The sequence below is a fragment of the Mustela lutreola genome, chromosome 2 (assembly GCF_030435805.1).
Source record: "Mustela lutreola isolate mMusLut2 chromosome 2, mMusLut2.pri, whole genome shotgun sequence".
Taxonomy (NCBI): Eukaryota; Metazoa; Chordata; class Mammalia; order Carnivora; family Mustelidae; genus Mustela; species Mustela lutreola.
In genome coordinates, this window is record NC_081291.1 from 213,242,734 (window position 1) to 213,266,575 (window position 23,842).

General features: G+C 41.1%; 1 protein-coding gene across 14 annotated transcripts in view; it reads right to left on the minus strand.

Moving 5' to 3' along the window:
• The window catches only part of SYNJ1 (synaptojanin 1), an 86,790-nt gene extending 66,276 nt beyond the window's left edge, over window positions 1-20,514 (minus strand). For 10 of the 14 annotated variants that reach the window (XM_059164604.1, XM_059164600.1, XM_059164612.1 and 7 more), the window contains exons 1-2: window positions 20,402-20,514; window positions 19,234-19,379 (exon numbers count right to left, since the gene is read on the minus strand). In XM_059164604.1, coding sequence (XP_059020587.1) covers window positions 19,234-19,379; window positions 20,402-20,499 — 244 coding nt within the window. In that variant the 5' untranslated portion in view covers window positions 20,500-20,514. Of the gene's footprint in view, window positions 1-19,233; window positions 19,380-19,581; window positions 19,776-19,859; window positions 20,196-20,290 lie in introns of those variants that run through there. The other 4 variants (XM_059164609.1, XM_059164606.1, XM_059164607.1 and 1 more) reach the window with 4 other exon arrangements.
• Window positions 20,515-23,842: the final 3,328 nt, after the last annotated feature.

The window sequence follows — 23,842 nt, forward strand, 5'->3', positions numbered from 1 at the left end:
ATTTGTATTTCATTCTGCATTTGTAGAGTTCTTTTTATGATTACACCATATAGTTAAATAACAGTTACTCCTAACATTAAATGACAAGCGACACATATACAAAATGTCACATTAATTTTAATTATATTTTGTAAAGTAAATCAGGACTGCCCGTCCCTAAACACTCCCTCATTAAGAGTACTGTATACATTAAGGCAAACATTAGGGGCGCCTGGATGGCTCAGTTGCTAAGTGTCTGCCTTTGGCTCAGGTCATGATCCTAGAGTCATGGGATCGAGCTCCACATCGGGCTCCCTGCTCCATGGGAAGCCTGCTTCTCTCTCTCCCACTCCCCCTGCTTCTGTTCCCTCTCTGGCTGTGTCTCTGTCAAATAAATAAATGATATCTTTTTTTAAAAAATGAAGCAAATATTAGAGATTTGTTATATCTCTGATGACAGAGGCATGGCTTCCAGAGAAAATTATTAGAGTTTTAGAGGTTACATGCTCTATGTATTTAACCCCACTAATACAGTAATATAGATATTACTAGATGTATCCGTTTCAGCACCTAAATCATTATTTAGGTTCAAATACCAACAACCAGTAAAATTAAAAAGAAAATGAATTTTAATATTAAGCCATTACCCTCCCTTAAAAACAATAAAAAAGTCATTTTATAACTTAAATTACCATGCAACAAAATGGTCTCTCTTCTAATAATATATAATAATGATCTTTTCATTAACTGTGCTCCAAATATCTGAATATGTCATGTCTCTCAGGCCCCATGAAGACCCATCTATGAAACTGTTATCTGATTCAAACACGGCAACAAGTGTCATTTACACTTTTATGTTATATTCTAAGACTCAGGAAACAGGCCTACACACAAGCATACAATTTAAACTGAAGTGCTTATTCTTAGGTAAAAGTATGCTAAAGGAAAGGAGAAATAATTTGAAGAGTAGATATCACTTTCCTTCCAAGGAATTTTTTTGCTTTCTCCTCAAACTATTAAATGAAATTTTAGAGTGATGAATGACGTTTCAGCTGAGCTATCTATATATTGCTTCTGTGGTGATTACGACAGAACACATATTATTCAATTTTCACAACACCCCCATGGGCAAAATTACAACTATTTCCCTCTGACATGAGGAAACAGGCTTAGAGAGGTTATCAATTTGTTACTAACTTGCCTAAGCTTCAACAGCCTGAGTCAGAGAATGCAGCTTCAGGAGGGAAGGGCTTTTGCCTAGTTCACTGCTCTATCCCTAGGGGCCTAGCTCAGTGCCTGGTGCTCAGCGGGAGTTCAAAGATTTTATGTTCAATGAGTTTGTCAATGAAATTTCAGAGCCATATGTAATTTTAACTCCAGACACTTCCAATTCCCTAAGAGAAAACCATATTCTTCCTAAACATCTTTTCTGTAAAAGACTGTAATGCTTCATGCTTCAAAGGCTTGGGGTGGAACTGAGGGAGGTCTTTTGTAGGCGGACAGAGCCCAAGCAGAGTAAGAACAACGGTCCCGTGCATGGATTTGAAGAAGAGGAAGAGAGGGCGTCCACTTGGGGGAGGGATAGGCTGGGATAAGTCTGAGCGGGGTGAGGAGGGTAGTGCCCACCAGGGATGTTGGGAGTTGCCTGGTATGGTAGGTTGACGCTTGGGTAGGGCAGGGAGGGCAGGGTGCACTACAGGGAAGCCCAAGGCAGGGTGCAAGAGCCCATGGGCCGAGGGGGGCACCCGTACGTTGGAGGAGGCTGCAGAGGCAACAGAAGAGTGGCTGGTCAGAGAGGGGAAGGATCAGGATAACGGGGACCAGGTTCCTCACTGTCAGAGAATGAGAGTGCAGTACGGGAAGAGAGAAAACTAGAATGGGCACTCCGGACTTGAGTGAAATTGGAATTACCAGTGTGAACTTGTAGTTTTCCAGACGGACTGAAAACATGGATATAAGTGGGTGTGTATAACCATTTATACATATTCACACACAATTACATATTCTCCTTAGCTCTGTCCATCGACAGGGCCTGAGATCAGCAGTACTCCAATGGTGATAACCACAGCCAGCACCCAGATCTTGCTTTCGAATACCATTCTCCACTGTTAAGGACTCCTTGGAGAAATGGCTGGTAACAGGGCAAAGGCGGCACAAGTTAAGCCTGGAATATATTCTTGTGCCAGAAAGAAAGTGCTCGAAGAATAATGGAGACGTGCCATCAAAATACAGAAGCCAGCTTGAAGGGGCTTCTACTAGAGAAATCTGGAACAATTTGAGCTTTAAAACAAATTATAATAGGAACAGGATTACAGCACACCGAAAAAGGCCATAACCAGAAGTGTGATGAGTAATGGGGATGTTTATAGGCTCTCGAAGTACCGGACATCAAAACACTTTTTATACAAGAGAAGGGTGTCTTCCAGGGGCCATCTTAACCAAAGAATCAGAGTGAACACCCAACGGTAATGGGATAAGACAAAATCGTGTGCCCCCTGACAGGATACCACAGAAAGGACACAGCACCACTTTGGTAATATTCCTGCTGATACAGAACCTCAACCTGAGCACGAGGAGCCATGAGACAAACTCACAGTGATGTACACTCTGCAAAACAACTGGCCTTTATCTCCAGAAGTTTTAAGGTTATAAACATCAAAGATTGAAGAACTTCTCCAGATTTAAAGGGAATAAAGCGGCATGACAATTAATAAAATGACAAATCTGAACTGTATCTTTTTGTTATTATGAGTCATTGGGACAACTAGTGAGTTTGAATGGAGTCTGAGATTAGACAGAAGTACAATGTAAACTTTTTTGATGGTTATATTGTAGTTATGAAGGAGCAATTCTTTCTAGGAAATAAGTAACAGTATTTGTGGGTGATGGGACATCATGTCAGCAAGGTATTCTGAAATAATTCAGAAAATAGTTCCTTGCACTGAACTTCAGCTCTTCTGTACCTTTGACAGTGTTTCCAAATTTTTTTAAAGAATTGAATGTAATCATCAAAAATAAATTTTAAAAATACACATGCACTTTCCTAAATTAAGAAGGTTTTATCTCTACATAGTACTAAGATAAACTCTTACAGTACTATGTTATCCCCTCCACATACACTTTTTTTTTTTTAAGATTTGATTTATTTATTTGACAGGCAGAGAGGCAGGCGGAGAGAGAGGAGGAAGCAGGCTCCCTGCCGGGCAGAAAGCCCGATTTGAGACTGGATCCCAGAACCCTGAGATCAGGACCTGAGCCGAAGGCAGAGGCTTTAACTCACTGAGCCACCCAGGTGCCCCCTCCCCATACATTTTTTAATGGGGGAAAAGATCCCCTTATTTTATGAAACTCCATGAAATATAGAGAAATACACGCTGTAAGAGGGAGAGACTTAAATTATTGTCCTATTTCTCTGGTAATTTTTAATTCTAGAAAATAACCTGTGAATCTTCCACTATAGAGATTATTTAAAATAAAAAAGCCATACTACTTTAAAATAATGTGTATAACTTTTAGATAAAACACAGAATGTACAGATCGTTCACTCACTCATCCCCATCTTTCTTTTTCCCTAATACTTTCCCCTTGCATCCTACACTGCAGCCAAAATGAATAAAAAAGGAATAATGGGTGGCTCCTTCTGTGCGCCCCACATTGTTTTCCCTCTCCCTTTGTTCACAATGTTCTTTCCATCTGGAACACCCTTTAGTCATCTTTTGTGTTTCCAAATATCACCCATCCTTCAATACCTAACTAAAATGCCTCTTCCTTCTTGAAGTTTTTCCCTGATCGCGCTGGAAGTAGATCTTTCTTCCCATTGTTTTATATCTCATTCACTTTAATACGAATAGCAACAGAAATTGTCTCATTTCTTTTTTTTTTTTAAAGATGTATTTATTTATTTGAGAGAGAGCACACTCACGCACACATGCGTGGATGTGTGCACACAAGCTGGGGTGGGAAGAGCAGAGGGAAAGAGAAAAGGAGAGAGAGAATCTCAAGCAGATTCCCTGCTGATGGGGGAGCCCAACCTACAGCTCCATCTCACCATCCTGAGACCATGACCTGAGCCAAAATCAAGAGTCAGACACTTAACCGACCCACCCAGGTGCCCCTCGTTTCTTTTTATCTCAACGCAATACCAACCTAACCACAGATGCTGAACACCAAGACTACTAAATATTCATCTAATAGACAAAAAATCCGGGAGCTATAGCACAAAAGGGAATGTTTTGTGAGTTTTAAAATAATACTTAAAAAGATAAACATTTAACTTTACTACCAGCATCTGAATGCCCTAAGTTTAACAATTCCTCACAGTGACATCTGGAAATGTTCAAATGTGATCTCTATGGCGGTACCTCTAGTGGCGTGAGGGTGGGAATGGGAAGGTAGGGGTCAGGAAGACAGGCCTTGTTAAATGATTTCTAACCAGGGCTTAAACTAGTGGAGTTTATGCAATGGTAGGATGTGTCAAGAGCCCCGAGGAAAAAAGAGTGAAAGAATGAGAGGACATGAGAGTTCAGGGGGAGAGTTCAGGGGATATGGTGATTCGAAGTTCAGGTTACTACTTGCCAGGGCTGTCTTTCAAGGTTGTCTACTGGGCTTTCAATGAGGGCAACACCCTGCTCTGCATTTTTTTTTTTTCCTCCTGTTCATGTTGTTTAGTAAATAAGATGCTAGGAAAAACAAACTTTTCTTTTTTTACAAGTTACTGATTTCTAACCACCATCCAGACCTTGAGCAGCCCAGCTCAGGTAAGGAGGCCTGTACCTCTTGAGCTCACCTATTCAACATGTAAAGTAAGGAAGAGCCCAACCCCCAGAGTTACTGCTCTAACACCGCAGGGAAGAAGAGTACCTAACTCCCTCAAGGGCTTATTTTAAGGAGAAAATCTCTTCTTCTCTCTTTCCTTATCATGCCCAACACTACCATTCACTAGGCTTTCAATTTCTTCTTAACTTTCCATCTAATGTGAACATGTAGTTCCTGAGACATAAAGCTACCTTATGCATAAATCTATTAATTACATTTTTCAACATATCCAGGCATCCACAGAACTGCTAATCTGAAGGCTCTCTGATTCCAATCCTAGTGAATATGTGAATATGAATAAGGTCACAGAACAGAATTTAAAGCAAAATAAAACATGTGCCATAAACACTTATTCTCATAAAAAATATTTATGGATGAAATTACATGATATCCGGAACTTACTTTAAAATAAGTGGGGAGGGGGAACTAGTGGACAGGGATATAGATAAACACAAGGGTCCATGAGTTGACAATCATTGAGGATGGATGACAGATATATGGAGTCAGTGAAACTACTCTCCCTTCTTTGATAAATGTTTGATACTTCCCAAAATCAAATGATAAAATTTATTCTGACAATATTCTTTGGCATGCTAGGTAAGTTCAGAAAGAAGAGAAAACAAGATAACTCTGGACAGTTAGTAAGAGCGGAGGCTACTGGAATTCTAAGCAATCTGGGAGGTGCTTTCCTTCAATTACCCTAGACCACAAGTACACTCGTCAAAAGCTCAATGGGCATCTGGACTTTCATTATTTGAAAGGAAGCAGTTAGTCCTACTGCCTGTAGAATGACCCCATAGGGCATGCCTGGGTGGCGGTGAAGTATGCAACTCTTGATTTTGGCTCAGGTCATGATCTCAGGGTCATGGGATTGAGCCCTGTGTCTGTGCTATGCTCAGTGCGGATTCTGCTTGAGAGTCTCTCTCTCCTCCTCCCTCTGCCCTTCCCCCTACTTGTATACACATGCATGTGCTCTCTCTCTCCCTCTCTCCAATAAATAAAATCTCAAAAAAAAGAAAAAAAGGATGACCCCATAGCTTACTCTCAGGCCATCATATAATCATCAATGATAAATACATAATAAATTGGGAAGGAAGACTGCAATTACAGAATGAAGACCCCAGGAAAGGTAAATACTGCTGTACTCTGCCATAAATGTTTTCCTTATTCATCCTAAATCACTTAGCTTTAGTATCCTCCTCTGTTGAAAACAGCCTTGGAGAATAATGAGCTGGCCCTGGCTCGTCACAGAAGAGGTTGAGAAATACTGAAAACTACACTAAGCCATGAAGTAGTAACATCCAACACCTTAATTCGGACAATTTAACTCACTCAGTATTTTAGCTCTGTGCTGCTTTCAAAGTTCTTATAACCGAACAAATTATGACTGAACGTAGACCTAACCTACGTTTCCTACCAAAGCGACAGGAAAGGAATGAAGAGAGAAGCTACAGAGATGATCTATTTAGAGACAACAGAAAACACTCAAGAGTCTAAATATATCAATTGGCCTTTATCAAAACTTAATATACTAATTGTCCTCTAGCATGTTTCTCAGCACCCTCCTTTGCTGGAGTGACTTGCTTTTCTAGCACTGTATCATATGACATCATCGGTATTATTCAGCATTATTGGTAACACATTCTCTTCTCAAATTAGAATATCAGGCAAAAAAAATGAAGCATAAGCTCATCTCTGGAAAGTCAGATGAAAACACAAGCATATACCTATTTCTTGGTTCTCATGACTGTGACTCTAAAACAGAGGTTTATTAAACATAGGATAACTGGTGATCAGACCTGCACGGCCAACTCTACCACCTGAGCAGAAAGAAACAGAATTCACTTATTATCTGGGATCCCCAGGTGATTACAAAGTCATCTGTTTTAAACTCCAATGGTACTGAGGATTAATTTTAAATGTAAATTTCTCTAACTTCTGACAATTATAAAAATTCAAACTAAACAGGGGCGCCTGGGTGGCTCAGTGAGTTAAGTGGCTATCTTCCCTCAGGTCATGATTCCAGGGTGCTGGGATAGAGCCCAGGGAGCCTGCTTCTCCCTCTCACTTGTGCTCTCTCCCACTCTCTCTCAAATAAATAAAAAAGATCCTAAAATAACAATAATAATAATTCAAACTAAACAATGAAGCTACCTAATGAAGGTCCTGCTAACCCAATGTCAACATTCGGCTGTGGCTCCAACCTTCCAGACAGGCAGCAAACTGTCTTTTTTTTTTTTTTTTTTTTAAGATTTTATTCATCATTTGACACACAGAGAAAGACCACAAGCGGGCAAAGAGGCAGGCAGACAGAGAGGGGGAAGCAGGCTCCCCGCTGAGCAGAGAGCCGGATGCGGGACTCGATCCCAGGACCCTGAGATCATGACCTGAGCCGAAGGCAGAGGAGGCTTAACCCACTGAACCACCCAGGCGCCCTGCAAACTGTCTTTCTTCAGCTGATACTCCAGACCAAACTAGAGAAAGTCATTAAGAATGTGAAAGCAAGATTACACATTAGTATGCTCTTCCTAGAATCACAATTTGCCTGTGGTTGCGAGCACTGCAGTTTGTGGTTGGCTTATTTGCATACAGGTATCACTTTGGGGTAGTACCAGAGAGCCTCTCGTCAGAGGATCCTAGAGACGGTACAAAACAGGCCACTCATTTTCAAAAGAAAAAACTAAGAATTTAGGTGATTCATCCAAGATTGTGTAACTACCTGGCAGTAAAGCCACTTTCCATTTTCTCATACATAAAAAGAAAAATTGTTTTAAAAGGAAAAGGTTCTCTTTGTAGAATTAAAAAATTAAAATTCCAGTTGAAAGACATTAAACTCTCCAAATTGATGTTCTGTATAAACAGCAAATCCCAATGTTGGCAACATTTCAAAATAATAGTAACCTTTCACTCATTACGTAACAAGTATTTATTGAATGCTTACCATGTACCAGGACACTGGCAAAGTTCTACAAAGAAAAAAAGCCGGTGCTCTGACACCTTTTAATAGGAAGATAGCTATTATGTAAGTAATATATGCAAAATCATAAATGATAGTAAGTACTATGATGGAGTTACGACAGAGTACAACAGGAAGACCTAATTTAAAATTATTGGGGGGACAGCAATGGATAGGCCTGCCTGCAGATGTGCCCTTTAAGTTGAAATCTGAAGAATAAACAAGAAGTTAGCCAAATGAAGAGTGGAGGGAAAAACATTCCATGCAACATACAAATACTTTATGACCCAGCAATCCCATTCCTAAAATACATCCAACAGAAATGTGTATGTATGTGCACCAAAAGACATTTATAAGCATGTTCATACTAGTATCATTCATCAAAGAAAGAATTAGAAGGAAATGTCAACAGAACCAATACTGGAATATTTATACCACGGAATACCACATAATGAAAACTTTTTTTTTTTTTAATACTTTATTTATTTATGACAGAGAGAGATAGCAAGAGAGGAAACACAAGTGCAGGGGAGCTGGAGAGGGAGAAGCAAGGCTCCCCACTGAGCAGAGAGCCTGATATGGGGCTCAATCCCCAGGACCTTGGGATCATGACCTGAGCTGAAGGCAGGTGCTTAACGACTGAGCCACTCAGGGGCCCCAACAATGAAAACTTTTGCCACCTGCTACAACACAGATGATCTCCCAGACAGAACACTGAGAGAGAGAAGCCGGCCCCAAAAGAATACATATTGAATGATTCCATTTATGTTAAGTTAAAAACTGGATAAAACTAATCTATGATGTGGGGTGCCTGGGTGGCTCAGTTGGTTGGCCGAATGCCTTCAGCTCGGGTCATGATCCCAGAGTCCTGGGATCGAGTCCCACATCAGGCTCCCTGCTCCATGGGGAGTCTGCTTCTCCCTCTGACCTTCTCCTCTCTCATGCTCTCTCTCACTGTCTCTCTGTCAAATAAATAAATTTAAAAAAAAAAAAAAACCTAATCTATGATGTAAGAAGTCAGGCAGTGATCATCTCTGCAAATCATAACAGAGAGAATAACTGGGGAGGAACGCGAGGGAATCTTCTGGAAAGCAAGTAATAATGTTTATTTCTCAACCCGGCAGTGGTAACATGTATGTGCTCATTCTAATAATTCATCGCATTCTACATTTATGATTTACGTATTTTTCTAAATGCATATACACATTTTAAAATAAATACTGAGCAGAATAAACAGCATATGTGAAGGCTCTGAGATCAGAAATAATTGGGTACATTCAGAACTAGAAGGCCAAAGTGGCTGGAACACAGAAACCAAGAGGCAAAATAGTCTTAAGACTGAAGAGGGAGGCAGAGACTCAATGATATAATGCAGATCATCTTAAAGAGCTCGGATTTTAAGTTCCAAGTGGTCAACCATGAAAGGGGCTTAAACAGGGAAACAATATGATCTAAATTGTATTTTTAAACAGACTGGAGAGTGGGGGAGGGGAGTGGAAACAGGGAGAGCAGTTAAGGAGGCTCTAGGAATGATCCATGAAAGGCACTACAGTGGCCAGACAATAGCAGAACCAGGTAAAATGGTGACTTGCATGGATTCTCAGTGAAATTAGAAGGTTGGGCACACTGGACATGGTAATTGATTGAATGTGTGAAGCTGGAGAGGAGGAAGTATAGAGGATGACTCTCAACTTCTGGTTTAAACAACAAGGTGGATGGATTGCAATCCACTCTGATAAGGGAGACCGAAGGAAGAGCAGGTCTGAAGGAAAGCAGAGAGCAATGTGACTATTAACACAGGACCACCTATTCCAACCTTTCCATACTGTGTAGTCCCCATTCAGGTTAGGGTATCATGGAAACCCAGACAATGATAGTAATCTCTACCTTATTTTGCTAATCAACAGCCCAATGCAAATTACTTATGATATTTCTACAACCACAGCAATTCAATCAGGAAAGGACACAAAACTCAGTTTGATCCAGTGCAAGGGAAAGAGCATGTTCCTTTTTTGGGTTTCAATCCATTCTCTCTGATGGAAAAAGCTGGATTTCAACTGTGTCATCCAAAATAAGTAATTATTCTACCCAGCTCTGTATCAGTCCCACACAGCTTTGCAACATCCACAAATCTGGTAAATACACTTTCCATCCATTCCCCAAGAGAATGATGAAATCATTCAACAAAATAAGCAAAAGACATGGGCCCAGTGCTGACCAAGGACAGACCGCTAGTGAGCTAGGAATTTACTTAATTATAAGATTCATTCTTCCTATATTTCACACAAGGTTCTTAGGATTACAAAACTTTATTTACCTACATTTCAGTAAGGTACTCAACAGACTACACCATCCTATGGTCTACTAGTGAACAGAATATGTAACTATATAAAATGAGGTTCGGGACGTTGTCAGAGAAGGCCAGATAGGGAGAAGGGACTTTCATCCCTAACGGCCAGTAATAAGATACCACCCACCTTAGTGTTAGTGGAGATACAACTCAAAATAAATATTGGTAAGAGCTAGTTTATGTAAGTAAACGCACTTTATATTTAAAGTTATATAAGAAAACTATAAAACGGAAGTGAGTATTTTAATAAGCATAACATTCAGTATATAGAAGTATTTTATGTTTAAGGCAATAATTCAATCAGAAATATTTCCTTCCTTCCTTTTTTTTCCCTTTCCTTCCCTTACCTTCTCTTTTCTCCCTTCCTTTCTCTCTTTCTTTCCTTAGTTATCTCAATATCATCTAGGAATTCAAAGAACCTAAGTTTCAACCTAAATGAAGAGAGTAATTAAATAGTGTCCAATTGGCCAACAAGTTAATCCATCTCCCCAAATGTCATATATACTCACAATAATGCAACTAGTTCAGTGGCTGTGAAATGCACTCTAGTGTGAACACATGCTTATGTAACATAACAATGGCTTATCTTTGCAAACTCTATTTTAGTAGAAAACAATAAAACACAAATTCTTATCTTCAACCATTAAAAAACCCAAGCAGATTTAAATTGTCACCAATAAAAGTATAATATCAATTTTTAAAGCTGTACCTCCTTTTGGCACGCTAATTACAAGGCTTACTCCAAATGCACTAGGCTACCCTATTTCGTTTCTTTCAAAAGCACAGTTTATTTTCTTAAATTTTGTTTAATTACTTTCAAAAACACAGTTTAAATGTAACTAAGTGATAAACTTTCATTGATTTAGACTATACCACCTCAGAATTGTTGAAAATGTCGGTACTAGATGCAAAGGAAATCTATTCTATTTAAACTGCCACCCATTATACTTGGCTTATATTTTTTTCAGCTTTTGGGTATCTGAAAAAGTCTTTATGTCATTTTAATTGTGGTTGGGCATAGAATTCTAGGTGTATGGTTTGTTTTCTTCGTCTTTCAGTGCTTTCAAGACGTCATTCTATATCCACTGGCTTGGATTGTTTCTGAAGAAAAATTTATCATTATTCCTATGTCTCCTTTCTTCAGTCTTTTCTATTATGTCTTTTCATATTTAGTCAATATGTGTTTTTTCTTGATCTGTTTTTAAGATTTCTCTCCATATCACTGGAGAGAAATCATATCATTTGTGGATGTTGCAAAGCTGTGTGGGACAATTTGATAATGTGTTTGGGTGTAGTTTGCTTCGTGCCTCTACTGCTTGAGGTTCATTTAGCTTCTTGGATCTGTGGATTTATAGTTTTCATCAAATTTGGAAAACTGTCAGCTGTTATTTCTTCAAACATTTTTTTTGCTTCTACCCCCTCCTTCTAGGATTCCAATTACCCATATATATTGGCCATAAGTTGTTTTCCAGCCCATTGATGGCTCTGCTTATCGATTTTAGTCTTTTCTCTGTGTTTCATTTTGAGTAGTTTCTATTATTATGTCTTCATATTCATTAATTGTTTATTATGCAGTGTCTAATCTATTAATCCCTATCAGCGTATTTTTTTTCATTTCAGAGAAGTTATTTTTATTTCAATTTGATCTAGGTCTTTCATATTTTTCAGGTTTCTTTAAGATTTATTGTATTAATTAACTAATGATTAGAGAGAGAACACAGAGGAAGAGGGAGAAGCAGACTCCCTCCTGAGCACAGAACTTGACACAAGGCCCAATCCCAGGACCCCCGAGATCACCACCTGAGCAGAAGGTAGATGACCAACCAACTGAGTCACCTAGGGCCCCCCACCATGTCTCTCCTTAATGTGTTTATTCTTTCCTCTACTCCTTGGACTTATGGAGTATATTTACCATAGCTGTTATGATGTCTTTGTTTATTCATTTGTTTTTTGAGAGAGAGCATGTGTGTGAGCCGGTGGGAGGGACAGAGGGAGAGGGAGAGAGAATTTTAAACAGATTCCACATTCAGGGCAGAGCCCAGTGTGGGGCTCAATCTCATGACCCTGAGATCATGACCTGAGCTGAAATCGAGTCAGATGCTTAACTCACTGAGCCACCTAAGGGTCCCTTCTTGTTTATTAATTTTAACATCTCTTTCTACAGATTGACTTTTCTCCTCATTACGGGGTGTGTTTTCCTGTTTCTTTGCATGTATGGCAATTTTTAATTGAATGCCAGACATTGTGAATTTGTTACAGAGTTGAATACTGGCTATATGGATATATACTTTGTATTCCTATATTCTTAAACTTTGTTCTAAGATACAGTGAAGTTTTTTGGAAATTAGGTTATTTGGAAACAGTCTGATCCCTTTGGGTCTTGCTTTTAAGCTTTGTCAGAGAGGACCACAGAAGCGTTTAGTCTAGGGCTACTCTGCCCCATTACTGAAGCAGAATACCCTTCTGAGTAGTCAACCCAATTCCCAGAGTTCCATAATATTTCTCCATTCTGGCTACTGACAACTTAAATACTCCCAGTCCTAGGTGAGGTTCAGGAAATTTTCTTCCTGCTGCTTTTGGTGGTACTTTCCCTGCCTTGGGTAGTTTCCTTCCACACCAGCAGTTACCAGTACTCAGCTGAAATCTCACGCGGAACCCTCTGCACATTTCTGAAACTCTCTGTGTAGCTACCTCCTCTTTGGTTCTAGTCCTGAGAATTCTCATTGCCTTGGCTTCCACAAATTCCCTACTCTGTCTCCTCAACTCAGGGAGACTGCCGGGCTTTCTCTGGGTGCATCTCCCTGCTACTGCAGCCCAGAAGCACTCCAGGTAATAAGCAGAGTGATCAGCTAGAGCAATCGTAAGGCTCACACCTTTGTTTCCCTTCCCTCAAGGATCAGTGCCTCCTGCCACCTGTTGTTCAAAGTCTGAAAACTGTTTCTTTATTTTTATCTTTATTTTATTCTTTGTTATGTAAAGTGAGAGGGGTCCCTAGTATACCATCATGGTCAGAAGCAAAAAAATCCCGTTATAGTCTTGTACTAGTTATATTTTATAAGATAAGAACACCTGGTAGACCTGAAATTATATAATAAAGTCACATAATGGGATTTTATTGTTCAATGAAAGACACACTGTGCTTCGTCTTTTATTTTCTCATAGCAACGTTAAGTGCTTTGTTAGCACTTAGGAACTAATTTGGCTCAACGTTAACAAGCAAATTCTGCTAGCTGGCCCAGGAGTGAAATGTTAATTTTTTTTAAAGCATAGATATTTAAGTGGCTGTTTACTTTCTGTTCTATCAAATAGAACATTCCAAAAATTACTTACAAAAGGGAAACAAATTTTTGCAAACCTAACACAAAGTAATATGTAACAAGTCTAAATTTCATCATTCTGTGCAGAAAAAGTCAACTATAAAAAGTCACTTCCCTCAACTTGAATTTTTTTTTTCTTAAAAAGAGACAAGATACTGCAACTTAATCTAAAGGGCAATCATGCTGACTGCCAGCATTTGGCAATTAAAAACAACAACAACAACAACAACTATACACACTGCTTGTCATCACCACCTGCTACACTTGTTATCCAAAATTTCAGAATCTGACATTTAACTTGGCTCAGCAAAGCAACTTTATATTTTTAATGACCAACTCTAAACCAAATCATGTTCTCTCTAATATATTAAAGTTTGTAGGCAAAAACAAAGCAAGTTTAATACTTCCCTCATTAGAAAATACTACTAATTTCACTCTTAACTTTAAAGTCCGCTAGCGGCATTCCCTTGTTTTTGCTCTTCATTCCTTGACCCCCAGAATAACAACCACCACCCTCACAGCAACCCAATCATTAAAGTAAAAAATCAAATGGTAGACTAGGTCATCAGAGCAGTTATTTTCTCTCTCAAGCCTCAGTTTGTACATCTGTGAAATGGAAATGAAAACACAACCCACAGAATTAAATGGAATCAAGGGTGCCCAATACCACGTCTCCCTCAACTGTAGGTCGAGACACTCCAGGACACTTCAACAACCTCCCATAAGAGCTGCAGGAGATTTTTAATTTAAAGAAGCATAGAGATACTCAACAGATGTTGCACTGCCCAAACTATTGGCTTGAGGTAGTTCAGAGTTTTCACATTAGACTGCAATACATTCCCTTGATGATACCATATCTTTGTAAAGCTGGGTTTTCAGCAGTTGAGGTGATAAAAAGCAAATACCACTCCAAAATCAATGTGGAACAGGAAATGAGGGCGGAGCTGTCCAGTCTGATTCTAAGGCTTAAAAAGCTATTCATTGCTCAACAGGTACATGCATATCCCATTAGTATGTAACTGGTTATTTATGAAGGAAATAAGTTATTTTCCATTTACTTGCATTATTTTTTTAAATAGCTACTAGAGTTGTTAAAGCAGACGTATTTAACGTTTGGACCTAATTATTTAACAAGTGGAGCTGTGGCCTGGGGGTGCTGTGAAAAACTTAATGAGACACCATGAAACAATAAAGTTTAGGAACTTCTGGCTTAATGTTGTGACTTGCAGAGGAAGCTTTCAGGAAATGGCAACTATTATTTCACTATTATTACTTCCTTACAATGTGCAGTTTCATAAAAAAGTCAGTGTAATCCACATTCTGTAACAAAGATCTCCAGAATGTTGTCCTATAGTTTTATGGCTCATATTTCCATAAAGAAAAAATTAGGTAAATGAAGAAACTCAGATGAACAACGTGGGGTAAAACTAGGTCCAGAGTATAGTGATACGGCCTTGCCGTCTAGGAAGTACATGATTTGGGTCCTGGCTGAGTTGGAAAGCTTGAAATAATCTTTCCACTAGAAAGAAGAAGCAATTAGTTCTTACTTCCATAGTAGCATATATTGAAAAGCTCTAATATTAAGAGTTAGGAATTTATATCAGCACCTCCCATCTCATCTTTAAGACAGGTGATCCATAACTTCTGTTTTTGGATTATCCTTCATTTCCCATGTTGACCTTCCCTTCATTTTCTGCTTAGGATACAATTATGAAGTAAATTATTTACCTCTGCTGAAGCATGAGATGGGTTGAAAAATTATGGGACAGCTCGTGAGTTTAATGCATGTTTGGTCAGACTGGCTACTTGTCCTTCCCCTGTTGTCGTCTTTCTGTGTGTAACTATAGAAAGAAAATGAAAACTGAACCTGACACAAAACTGGCAGATGGCTTTTTAAATCTCCTATTTGTTTCCAATGAAACACAACCTATAGTGTTATAACTTGCTGACCATCACACTTGCTGCTTACACTGGTCCAGACACAGTAGACTAGTTCCACAGAGAACACACTTGCTACACTGCACATCTACATGTCCACAGACATCAAATTTCAGTTTAATTAAACAGTTTTCTGGACTGATAATTTTTAATGCCTTTTATAGCAGCAGTTCAGTCAAATAGCAATTCTTTAAAAGATTAAAAAAATAAGTTTTATTAAAAAGAGTACTGTAACTTTGAACATAGAATATTGTATTTTTGTCAACTTTGTAAGCTAGTTTAGGTTAATTTTCCTCCCCAACTACTCCCCCCGCCCACCCAGGGCACTAATTTAGCCATTTATTCCCTCAGTGAGCAAAACACTGTACTAAGCACTAGACGTACAGAGATTACTACATGGGTCTTTTCCTCAAAAGTACAGCGCCCAGACACAGAAGTTCCACAGAACCTGAAAGCACTGTATCAAAAGTGCTATGGGACCATTAGCACTTGGTTCAGGCGGAAGTTTCAAGAAAACTAGTCATTAGCCCAATAACAGTCAACAATAGCATTAAAATTGATGGAATACGGTTACTTTGGATAAAATTTGTAAGCTAAGAATGTTATCCCATAATCTATCCTAGAAAGGCCTATATAAATTATGCTCAGAGTGATCATCCCAACCTAATTACATCAGAATCTCTAGGGAGCTGGAGCCCAGGCAGCCGCATTTATAACCCCCCACCCAGTGATTACGATGCGCATCCAAGGCTGAAAACCACTGGCTCACTAATTGATTAAGTCACTGTATCATGACTGATTTAAATTTAGAAGCCTAGCAACATACAGACAGATTCCTCAGGCTAGATTTGTAGAAGAGATTAGTAGATGCTCAGGCTCTACAAAGATCCATGATCTAAAATTCTTTTTACTGTGTTTGTACTCGCACCTTATTTTTTTATATGTGCTAGTCATACAAAATAGAAGGTTTTATGTTGGGTATCTCTTGCACTTCTGGTATAAACCAAGAAAAATAAGTGACTGTCAGTCCTCAATGGTATGTACTACCTAAGATGTCTGATTTTGTCAACTTTAAAGCCAGAACAAGTGGGGCCTGTTAGAAATCATAACTTTTCGGTGCATGACTGAGTCCTGCAAGGGTCACTTCTACCATTTACTTCCAAAAAGAACACCTGCACATAACCATGTAGAGAACCAAAAGCCAGCACTTAAAAAGGATTTATCCTGGGGTACGGACTAAGTTCTAGACAAATGAAGAAAAGGAAGAAACAAGAGTGAGATTGGAGTGGGCAGTGGGGCAGGTCCTCAGGAAGAAGACTTGAGAGAGAATACAGTCTTGGATTGGAAAGACAGAGAAAAGCATTCCAGCAGTCGTGAAGGAAGAAGGTGTTCATAGGAACAGCATGATGAAGAGAGAAAAAAAAAAAACCCGGTACCTTGTGAAAGCACTAAGGAGACACAAGAATTTCCTTAAAGGAGACCAACATCCACGCTGGACGAACAGGGTGGGGCCACGTTATGGAAGACCTGGATGGGCAGGTTGAGGATTTTAAACTTAACCTTACTGAAAAATGGGGTTCTACTTTGGTTTAACATTGTACATGATTTGAGAAGATTCTTCTTGCTGATTAACAAGCATAATGTATTGAGATTAAAAGGGCTGGGATTATTGAAGAGAAAAAGAACACCTCAGTACCTTCCAAACACTGCTCCCTGAATACAACAGGCATTTAAGAAATGTGAGATTTTTAAAAATAAACACTTTACAGTTGTGCACCTTGATACTGCTCCCAAATGAATGTCAAATTAATTTTATAGTCAAACGATTTATAAAAAGGTCTGTTAGCTCTTAATATTCATATTTTAAGTTATTACCATGAAGTTTATTATAGGAAAGCTAACAACATACCCACAAAATTATATATCCATTTATGCTTTTACCGAAAAGGGCAATATTTAACTTTTTCTCTTGACAGAACTGCTTATGCTGTCTAAATCTAATGAAAATAAATATAATCAGTAAATGTTAAGACAGTATTTTTAGTATTTTTTCCTTAAAATAAATGATAATGCCAAAATGGATGGTTTAGGGAGTTTGCCTTCTTAACCATTATTTGGCATAAAAGAGAGCTGCTGGACATTTGGAAGTATGATTATCCTTAGGTTTCCTAAGAGTAAAATACAGCAATAATCCTAATAACTATGGGTAATGCATACTGTGTAAACATGTGACTCCCTATTATTACTAATAACCACAATTGAAGAAACATTTTAAATTTAGACAAATTAGAAAATCAGGTAATATCACCAAAAAAACCCACAAGCAGCTAAAAAATATTTCACAACTAAATCACACCATTTCCCCCCAGATATTTTTAATTAAGAATTCATCATTATAAGAACTGTATTTGTAGCATAAAAAAATAGACTATGCAAACTAATATTATAGCAAGATTATATTTCAGTTTATTTAAATGTAAAAAACAGTTTGAATTAAGTCCATACTAAGTATAACCCATCTTATTAATACTTGTTTCTTAGAACACAAATAGCTCTTCCTGCTCACTCAAACCATGTTACTATATGTACCAAAAACATATACATTTCTTATACATTACACTCTGCTTAAGCTTTTCCATTATGTCACTACCCTTTTTTCCCAGTCAGGATAAAATTTTATTATTTTTAGAATATTAAGATCAGGTAAACATTTTAATAGGTTAATATTCTGTATGCAAAAGTTAGGGTCTTATGTGCTCTTCACTTACTGAATCTGAAGAAAGGTTAGCAGTTTAAAATATCTAGAGCCTTTTATTTGTAAGTATGACTTTTTTTTTTAAGAGGCTTATTTGTTTGAGAGAGCGAGCGGGCGAGCCCGGCACACAAGCAGGAGTGGGAGAGGGAGATAGAATCTTGAGCAGACTCCCTGCTGAGCACAGAGTCCAACGCAGGGCTCAATCCGCCCGCGCTGAGACCATGACCTGAACCAAAATCAAGAGCTGAATGCTTTGCTTAACTGACCGCGCCACCCAGGCACCCCTGTAAGTATGAGTGTCAAATGCTATTTTTAATTTATAAAATATGACCAATAGCTAAACTGATGCTAAACAAGGCAAAAACATGGCAAAAAACAAGTAACTATTACTAAAAAGCCCTTAAAAACACAATCACATTTCAAATAACTCCAAGCTGGAGTTATCTGCCAAAATCTTAAATCAAGAAAGAAAATTAATATTCAAATTAATATATTTATTTTTAACTTCATCCATCTGTCCAGAAAATAACCTAAACCATTCTAATCCACTATTTTGCTTGTGGTGCAGCAGTCCTTTTCTTCAAATTATCAAGGATAATTTTTTAAATGATGTGAAATCAATCATCTTATCTCAAGACATTTTAGAAGTTTACAATTCTCTTAATAAAAATGGAAGGGCCTCACCATAAGATACTCCAAAAAATATCAAATAAATAAGTACTCTTATAGTTCATTACTGTAGCTGATATATAAGAAATCCCATTCATTACAGTAAAAATGTCAAGCAAGCCTTTACGGGTTTATGTGACATGATATAAACTGTTAACGGTAATTCTTTGGAAAGCAAGATGTTCTTTTAGAAACAGCCAAAGAACCCAAGAAAGCAAAAAACCTGTAACCAAACGTGCATTTCCCCCTGAGCCCCCAAAAGAAACCTGCAGCAGGGGTCAGAAAAGAAAATGAAAGTTTAAAATAAGGTTTGATGCAAAAGAAAATAAAAACATCATCTGCTTCAGGAAATACAGCGAAGGGGTTGCCGGGGTCTTCTCTAGAGAATGGTTGAATCGGATGGTTTCAAATCAAAACAGAGACCCAGTCAGTTGGGCTAGGACAGAGGACTTACAAAGCACAGCTACAGCCCCAGACTCGAACATGAGACATTCCTCCTTATGCCTAGTTTCCACTATGAGACTGAAAGGTGGGGGATCCAATTTGTGATAGATCCGAAATCCTTTGCTGAACGCCATTCTCCTTTCTTCCGAGGCGGCCCTGCGAAAACCAAGCAAAGCAAATGAAGCTAACGTCTCCTTCTGCAGCAAGGACTGCACGGCATCCCGAAGTCCCTCCCTGCCAGGTTTGGGTGGGGGGTGGGGTGGAAAAAAGCGGAGCTCAGGGAGAGAATGGTTTATTCCAAAAGATAAGCCGTCACTTAATTTGACCAAAAGCCGGAGGAAAAGCTACCGATTCTCACCCCAAGGGAACCTAAGGTTTGATCTCTCTGAAGTCCACCGACGGTTTGGCTAAGATGAGTTTCCCGTTTACTTCACGTTTACCAAAAACGAAAGATTTCTGAGCGTATTTCGTTCGGGCTTGTTTATCAGCTTCCTGCTTCTGGATTTGTCACTACGCGGAAAGGGAACAGATTCGGAAACTTCAAGCCGTTCCCTGGCCGGGGAAGGAGAGGAGGTGGGAGGGAAGGTTAACGAGGCTGCTTCAAAGCTCCTTAAGGGGCAGGAGGGAAAGGATTACCCGACGCGAACGGCTCTCCCGGGGACGGCCGAGAAGGGCAAGGGAAGCGGCGCAGGTTAACGCTGCCTCCCGCCCAGCCGCAGGCCACCGCCGGCTGCGGGGACGGCAGGCGCGAGCCCGTGAATATGAATGGCCACCCGGGAAGACTCACGACACGGACCCGACCGGGGCTCCTCGGGGGTCCCGGACAGCCGACCCCCGGGAAAGCGGCTCCTTCCCAGGGGGAGGAAGCCGCCCGGCCGCCCAATCCCTCCATTATGCGCCAGAGGCGATGACCCGGCGCCCAGACCGACGTGGTTCCTCTCCCGCGGACAGCCTGACAGCCGCTGTCACCACAGCCCCCCGCCCGACGCAGCGCCCCGCACGACCCGTAGTCTCCTCACAACCCCGCCCGCCCTCCCGAGCCAGGGCTGCCCGCGGTCGCCCCTCACCGTTCCCGCCCAGGCTGCGGCGGGGAGGCTGCTCAGGAAGCGTCCGCCCGCGCGCCCGGCTGCCGGTGGGTCTGGCCGCGGCCGCTCCCCGCCCCCCGCCGGCTTGCTCACCTCTTCCTCGGGCTCCTCCTCCTCCCTCTCCCGCAGCCGCCACCGCCACAGCCGCCGGGAACGTCACTTCCGCTCCAGAGGGCCCATCTCTTCCGCATTGCGCCGCGGCCGGGGGCGGAAGGACCGCCCCCCGGGGGGAAAGGCGGGGCGCCAGGAGGCAGGCCCCGCCCACTCCGAGCATCCCTGCGGGTCCGCAATGGTAGGCTGTTTACCGGCCTCTCAGTGTAGCGACCTTCGCCTCAGGCGGCGGGTCGGCCAGGTCGCAGCTACGGGTCGGACCGCTGGGGAGCCGGGGACGAGGAGGATCGGCCTCCCTGGGCCCGGCGCGTGGGCTTTTCAGAGCTTACCAGCCCTGCCCGTGGGCGCCAGGGAGGGGCTCCGGGGAAAAGCTTTGGGGACCGGGTACTGATATGTGCCCGAGATGGGTGTCAGGATCACCCCCTGCCGCCCCCAGCGACCTGAGGGCGCGGGGGGAGGGCTCGGGACAGCCGTGAGCACGCCCGGCCGACGGGGCGGTGCCCGAAGAGCTGTCCATGGTGTCTCCCCGCAAACAGCGCCCAGGTCCTGTTCCGAGCGTCTGGGTAGGTAGCACGAGAAACACGAGGGCCCGCTTTGGAGCAACTCCCTCGGCTGCCTTTTCTTCTGGAGTGTTCCAGAGCTCTCAGGAACACTACGGGAAGGAGTGCTCCGCTGTACACACGGTGGAGGATCGGAAGTCACAAACCGGACCTCAAGGCCGAGCTGGAACATGGCTGTACCGAGGCGGCTGTGGCGGGCTCTGCATGGCGAATCCTTTCGTCAGCGTGGAATTGAACCGAAAGGCGTCTGAGCCTCTCCTCATTTTTCAACCAGTCATGCTACGTGGCTAATAGTCGTGTGTCCCACGGCCTTCTCATTCTCTTTCCACTTCATAGACCTAAATACGAGAATGAAGTCAAAGCCAAGAGGGCCACAAGGAATTGAAATCCTGGAGAGACTGTTTGCTTGCCCTCGTTTTTTCTTTACCTCTTCCTCTTCTTGCTTTTATTTTAGCAGCGAAAGCAGAATTTAAATTTGTTGTATTGCACAAACTCATTTCCCCCTCTGGGCCCTGTCATGTGGCTTGATACAACATTTCTTCACCCATTTTAGAGAAGCTGGACCCACCCTGGTTTCAGGACTCCTGAAGCAGCTTTCATTGACTAGAAGAGGAACCTTTTCATTTCTAGAAGGAGATATGCAAAGACACATCGAGTTCTGAGAACTGGAGAGGGTTTCTCATTTAGTACTATTTACTTAGAAAAAGGTTTTGCTCTTAGTAGTGGTTACTGACAGTAGCCTCAGAATTAAACTTATATTAAGAGTCTGCTGGACTGTGGTTGCTTCCCCCCTAGCCCCCTCCATTTCAATTAGAGATTGCATTCAACGGAGGAAGTAAATGGGAGTGGGTGGGAATGGAAATTTTCTTATTTGCCTATTCAGTTATAAAGCCTCTCCAGCCCTGAAGGAATGCCAGATGTATGCACCAGAAAAACATATGGAAGGATATTGCTGAGGGAGTGATGTTGATATTATTGAATACTTTGCTTGGGAGTTGTTTTTTATGTCAGCTGAGACCCAGGAAAGAGAAGTTGTTTTAAAAATTACTCAGTTTCAAGTGGAATTGGAACCTGAAACCAAACATGCCCACCCCTATCCTAAGATCACTTCCACCATGCCTGTCTGAGGCCACACAGGAAGCCCCTCCTTCTCAGAGGGTCAATCATGCATGTTGGGCTCTTCTAGAAGCAGGTGCTCTCCCTGTTTCTGTTTTTCTTTGATTTTGAACTAAGGAGATTAAGGTGAAGGTTTCTTGGTTCTGGGTTTGAATTGCTGTTTCTTCCTTCAGAATGAACTGGAGGGGGAAGGGGTTTTGGTAAGCAGGACTCTTATTCCTAGAGCTGTCTGAAGGCCAGGACTTTTCCAAATCCTTTCAAAATAGATCATTTTAGTCATGAAATAAGCGCATGGCCTGGGGTTGAAAAATAAGGGTCATTTTACTAGTGACTTTTATAAAATGTTATTCCTTCTTTTTCTTGTCCCTCTTTACTGATTATACTTGTTACAGCATATGAAAGTAGCTGGACAAATTTTCATCAGATTTGAAGAGTGTGGGGAGGGATGGTGGCTGACTTAAAATACATTATTTTTTAAAAGATTTTATTTATTTATTTAACAGAGAGAGGTCAGAAGTAGGCAGAGAGAGGCAGACTCCCCGCTGAGCAGAGAGCCCAATGCAGGGCTTGACCCCAGGACCCTGAGATCATGACCTGAGCTGAAGGCAGAGGCTTAACCCACTAAGCCACCCAGGTGCCCCTGACTTAAAATACATGTTAAGTGGCACACACAAACTTTTGAGGTCTTAAGGGCCCACAGAGATGAGCTGACACCTTCTTGACCCTTGAAAATGAGCAATGAATGGGGTGCCTGGGTGGCTCAGTGGGTTAAAGCCTCTGCCTTCAGCTCAGGTCATGATCTCAGGGTCCTGGGGTTAAGCCCCACATTGGGCTCTCTGCTCCACGGGGAGCCTGCTTTCTCCTCTCTCTCTCTGCCTGCCTCTCTGCCTACTTGTGATCTCAGTCTGTCAAATAAATAAATAAAATCTTAAAAAAAAAAAAAGTCCTAGAAGTGAAATAAAAAGAAAAGAAAATGAGCAATGAGGCCCTTGGTTGGCTGAAAAAAAAATAGTACATTGTAATCCCTAGACCATGTGAATGTTAATTGATAGGAAAACAAGTCTTTGCTGATGAGACTGAGTTAAGGGTTTTTGAGATTATTTTGCACTACCTGGGTAGGCCCTAAATGCAATCACAACTGTCCTTACAGGGTAGCAGAGAGAAATTAGACACACACACACACACACACACACACACACACACACACACAATGTGAAGACAGGAGGAGAGACTAAGACAGTCTAGGCACAGCCAAAGGATGTCAGCACCCACCTCTAGAAGCCACCGGAGCAGGAAGGATTCTTCCCTAGGGCTTCTGGAGGAACATGGCCTTGTCACCACCTTGATTTTGAACTTCTGGATTCCAGAACTGTGAGAGAATTTCTATTGTTCAAAATTATCCAGTTTGTGATAATTTGTTACAACAGCCACAATCAGTACAAGTTTGTGTGTCTTCCCATCAGGAGAGAAACAGAGATTAGCAAAAATCCCAGATAGAGGATTCAGATAAGAGCTTCATTAGCTTCAACAAGTTGAAGGCAAACACCTGGAGTCGTAAATGCTGATTTTTGACCAAATTCTTTCTCCTACTGTTAATTCTCTGTATGTGAAAATATGTACTTACCTTTTCTATAAGTCAAAAATACTCATATAGGGGGGCGCCTGGGTAGCTCAGTGGGTTAAGCCACTGCCTTCAGCTCAGATCATGATCTCAGAGTCCTGGGATTGAGGCCCGCATGGGGTTCTC